General features: G+C 38.3%; 1 protein-coding gene across 1 annotated transcript in view; it reads right to left on the reverse strand.

Moving 5' to 3' along the window:
• Positions 1-1842, reverse strand: part of FGD4 (FYVE, RhoGEF and PH domain containing 4) — an 89030-nt gene extending 87188 nt beyond the window's left edge. The window contains exon 1 of the mRNA XM_026084495.1: positions 1753-1842. Coding sequence (XP_025940280.1) covers positions 1753-1762 — 10 coding nt within the window. The 5' untranslated portion in view covers positions 1763-1842. The remainder of the gene's footprint in view (positions 1-1752) is intronic.
• Between the last annotated feature and the right edge of the window lie 2391 nt (positions 1843-4233).

Consider the following 4233-nt stretch of genomic DNA (forward strand, 5'->3'; position numbering starts at 1 on the left):
GCAATCCTGTGCAACGTGCCCTAGGTGACACTGCTTGAGCAGGGGGGTTGGACTAGATGATCTCCAGAGGTCCCTTCCAACCTCAGCGATTCTGTGATTCTGTGAAATTCCACCTACACCCTGTGCCAGCTTACGCAAGTGAGTTAGCTTTTTTAAAACCCCACTTTAGAGTATTGTTTAAACACACAGTAACTGTGTGCTACATTGGAGTCACCCAAACTACTTCCGTATTTTTAATTTGTATTTATTTCAATGGCTCAAATTTCCCTTTGCAGTGTACCTCCTCCCAAAAGGACGAGGAACCAGTTCCACAGCTGCAAAAATCAAGGTTTTGGCAAAGACTGTTTAGACAAGTCTGATAAGTATTTGGGGTCTTGACCACATCTGGGGCTTCCAGAAGGACCCATGATAAATATACTACATTAGACGCATACAGCATGAAATACAGGTAATCTCTTTTTCAAATTATTTTCAATACAAGTAATAGGCTCAGTACAGCCTATTACAGCACAGCATTTTGCTTACTTGAAAGGATATTGTGGAGATTTACATTATTATTAACATGCAAGTGCAACAAAAAGGGAGCCATGGCTTTCAAGGATTTTATTCTTTTGCCACAAAATGAAAAAAAAATAGATATTAGCACATGGGCTGGTCCAATATTGTGCATAACCTAGACTTTTTATAGCTTGCCTTTAATAGCAGAAGTACTTACTACACATACATACACATACATTCAGAGAAGTTAGGTAGTGACTGATATGGATGTAAACAGCAGAACTAAAAAATACAAAAAACAAAAAACCCCCCACCTCACTCACTAAAAACAGTTTAGGAAATGTTTCTGGAGCGTTAATTTTCTTTGCTGTAACACTGATGAGCTCACTGAATCAAAAGACCGTGCAGTACAAACAGGGATGTATATTGAACAGCATTTCTATGACCTTCAGGTAATATAATATAGTGCAAGTGTTATATATGTACACCATATACAATGTAGTGTTATACTCTCCGTCCAGTCTGTCTATACTTACATTTTAAACAGCCAGAATATAGGCTCACTAGTAGATACAAGTATTGTCTAAACTTCAATTTCAAGAAAATACAGAATATTTGAGGAGGCACTGCTAGCTTATGATGTGTGCTCTAGCAACGTGCACCACTCCCACCATCCATAGTCTAACAAAGGTAATCMCTATTCTCAGGCTGCACGTGACAGAAGAATAGAAGGAAAAGTTAGGAAAGTATCAGTGAATTGGCTCAAATTTGAACACAAATCCACGGTGTGCTGTGAGGAAGGTCTCAAGATTCTACTTCTCTTTGCAGGGCTGTCTGTCTTTGATCAACGAACCCATGTCCTACCTCCTCCACTGGTCATCCAAGCAGTAAGAAGCAATTCAGTGCAACTGCCTCAGTATTCAAAGCCCTTGGGGGCTGACAGATGACTTCTGCTTCTTCAGCTACAGTAAGAAACACTTTTTTCTTGTTGGCATAGCAGAGAAATTAAATCTAGACTACAGAATACACTCCTCCATAGACAAGTTTGACCACAGGCTAATAAACTTATTTGACTCTTGCTTTCTTCTAATTCTTTGAGATGTATAAGCATATCAGCTACAGACCAGGATGAAAAAACTATTTTTATCTTTATTTTCAAATCATCAGGAGACTCTTACATAGGTCATTAATTTACTTCAAAAAATAGAGAACTATTAAAAAAGTCAGGCAAAAAGAAAAGAGAGGTTAACTTACAGCCACCCATGCCTCATATAGGAATGCCATTACTGTGAGCAGAACTCCTTACATACCAACATATCCAGGTAGTCCTTAAACTGGGCATAGAGTGAGCATTATCAACTCACCATGTAAAAAAGGAAGTTCTGAATTTCATAACTCACTGATGCATCTCAGGAAATACGCAGCAAGAAATATTTCAACACATACTAACAGAAGATTGTACTTATAAATATTGGACATATAAATTGAAGTAAATGTTTCTTTAAAAAGAGAAAATACCTCCATATAGGATAAGATCCACTGGACTCAGTACCACCAATAATCAGAATTCAATAGCTATGTTCCATTCCACATTATAATTCTAGCTGTATCTTTAAGAGTCCTTTAAGGGCCTCTATTTCTTAAGAAAATGATAGGTAACTCTGGCAATGCAGAATGACTGTCACTCATCATAAAAGAGTGGTTCTCTGTTTTAGTTTGTGAACAATGCGAAACATCTGAATGAATTCAGAGAAAGAATTTGTGCAAGTTGTTTCCACTTGTAGTTTTACTACTCTCTGCTGGCATTAAACTGGCTGGTAAGTTAAGTATTATCTTTCAATACCAGGAAACTGACAAAATGACAATCGTATAATCTACATTTTGTGCTCCTCCATTCTTGCTTTCCATTTGTATGAGAGCTGCACCCAACTTCAGCAGAAGCCATCCGAACCCTCTACTGCTACATGTTCCAGTCGTACAAAACTCAGCACAGAAACAAGCAAGCAGTGACTGCCAACACCTTCTGACTCTTCTGTGTAGACTATTACATTACTAAGGTTATACTAGAAAATTCTGAAGCAGACTGAATGACTTGACGTATCTCTGACATGCTAAGAGAGTAAAGCCTTATAAAATCCTATAGAATTAGGCAGAGCTGATGCCAGCAGCTTTCTTTAGAAATTGTTCTAGGCAGCCAGGCAGTTATCTGTCACACTATCCATTACATACAGCTTCTTTAGAAGTCTATTAAATACTCTGTAGCTCTTTTTAGGTACATTACATAGAGAAAGAAAAATCTATTTCAACAGATTTCTTAATAAATAAGGAGTAAGGTAGGTCATACAAACCTCTGCGTGTAACTAACTGCCTCTTTCAGGCAGTCGTCTTCCCTTGAAATTGTGATGTGTGAATCTCTTCACGAGCACCACTTAAAAGCAACAGCTGTAGTAAAGAATTACTTGGGTGACAAAAAAAAAAAGCAAACAATCACAAACAGTATTTTCAGCAGTCCTAATTCCTGGCAACAGAAGGATAATTAACGGCACATCTCAGGTTCCACATTAAACAACAGTTTCTCAGCCATCACAGTTGGGAAAAGTTTGGAATCATAAAAAGGTGACAAAGCAAATATGAAGAAATCTTTTACAGTTTTCTAGGTTTTGGGCTGAAGATTCCCTTGACTTTAGCAACAGAAAGATATACCCAAAGTGCAAAGCAGAAAACCAAATGGACAAATGCTTGCGAACTCAAGGTAAATTGCCCCATACATGCCAGGAAGACTCCAGGGATTCCCAATGTCATTACCTCCTCCTCAAGTGTTTTTTTGAGAACAGGCAGCACCATGAGCTAAAACAAAAAACTGAGTGCGTGTCTACTGCACTACTGCTCTATTAAGCGTGAAAATTTAGATCTCAGAAAGCTGCCATTTCATGATTAACATGGCAACTATTACAGAAATAAATGACTGGAAGAAAACATAGGAGACTGCATAATTCAATGGTCAGCCCTGAAACATAATCGGTATACCTAACCCATCCTGGGAAGATGGCCATGACAAGACAACATCCGCATACACACACCATACTTATCTCAGACTAACAGAAGAGAAAAAACATATAGCACAACCACACAGTTCAGCTGATGAATTTGCAATTTGTTTTTTAATGCTTCCTCACCAAGGAAGTCATTTGAAGCTGCTAACATAAGTCACCCATTTACTTGTTTTCTCCACTACTAGTTGGGCTCCACAGCACTCCTAGAAAAATGAAGTTTAAACACCATTTTCCCTATCGCTGTCCACTTTCTCACTCAGAAACACTCCCCACCCTTTCCCTCAAGCTCCAGGGCTAGTATTTGAAAACTGTAGGAATTATAACTACCATTTTGGTCATGTTAGTTCTGCCAACCTCCTGCCCCTTATAGAGCAGAGACAGTGAATGTTTACACTCTATTTCTTCCTACAATTTCAAGTTATAGAAAGAAGTGGTATCTGAAGACACATGAATGAAACCACCACAAAAACTCTGCTTTTCATTTTGCAGAGCTGCATTTCATTTCAGCACTGTAACCATTAGGAGTGATTGCTGTCATCAATAACAGGACGAATGTCTGTATGTGACAATCTACAGAGCACTCGTTCATCTGGACCACAATTACCTAGAACAGAGTAGCAATACATCATCTATTACACTGCCAGTACACTGTATTTAAACTTATATTAAACCTTCTATGACA

This window comes from Apteryx rowi, unplaced genomic scaffold (assembly GCF_003343035.1).
Source record: "Apteryx rowi isolate R43461 unplaced genomic scaffold, aptRow1 scaffold_642, whole genome shotgun sequence".
In the NCBI taxonomy this organism is placed as follows: Eukaryota; Metazoa; Chordata; class Aves; order Apterygiformes; family Apterygidae; genus Apteryx; species Apteryx rowi.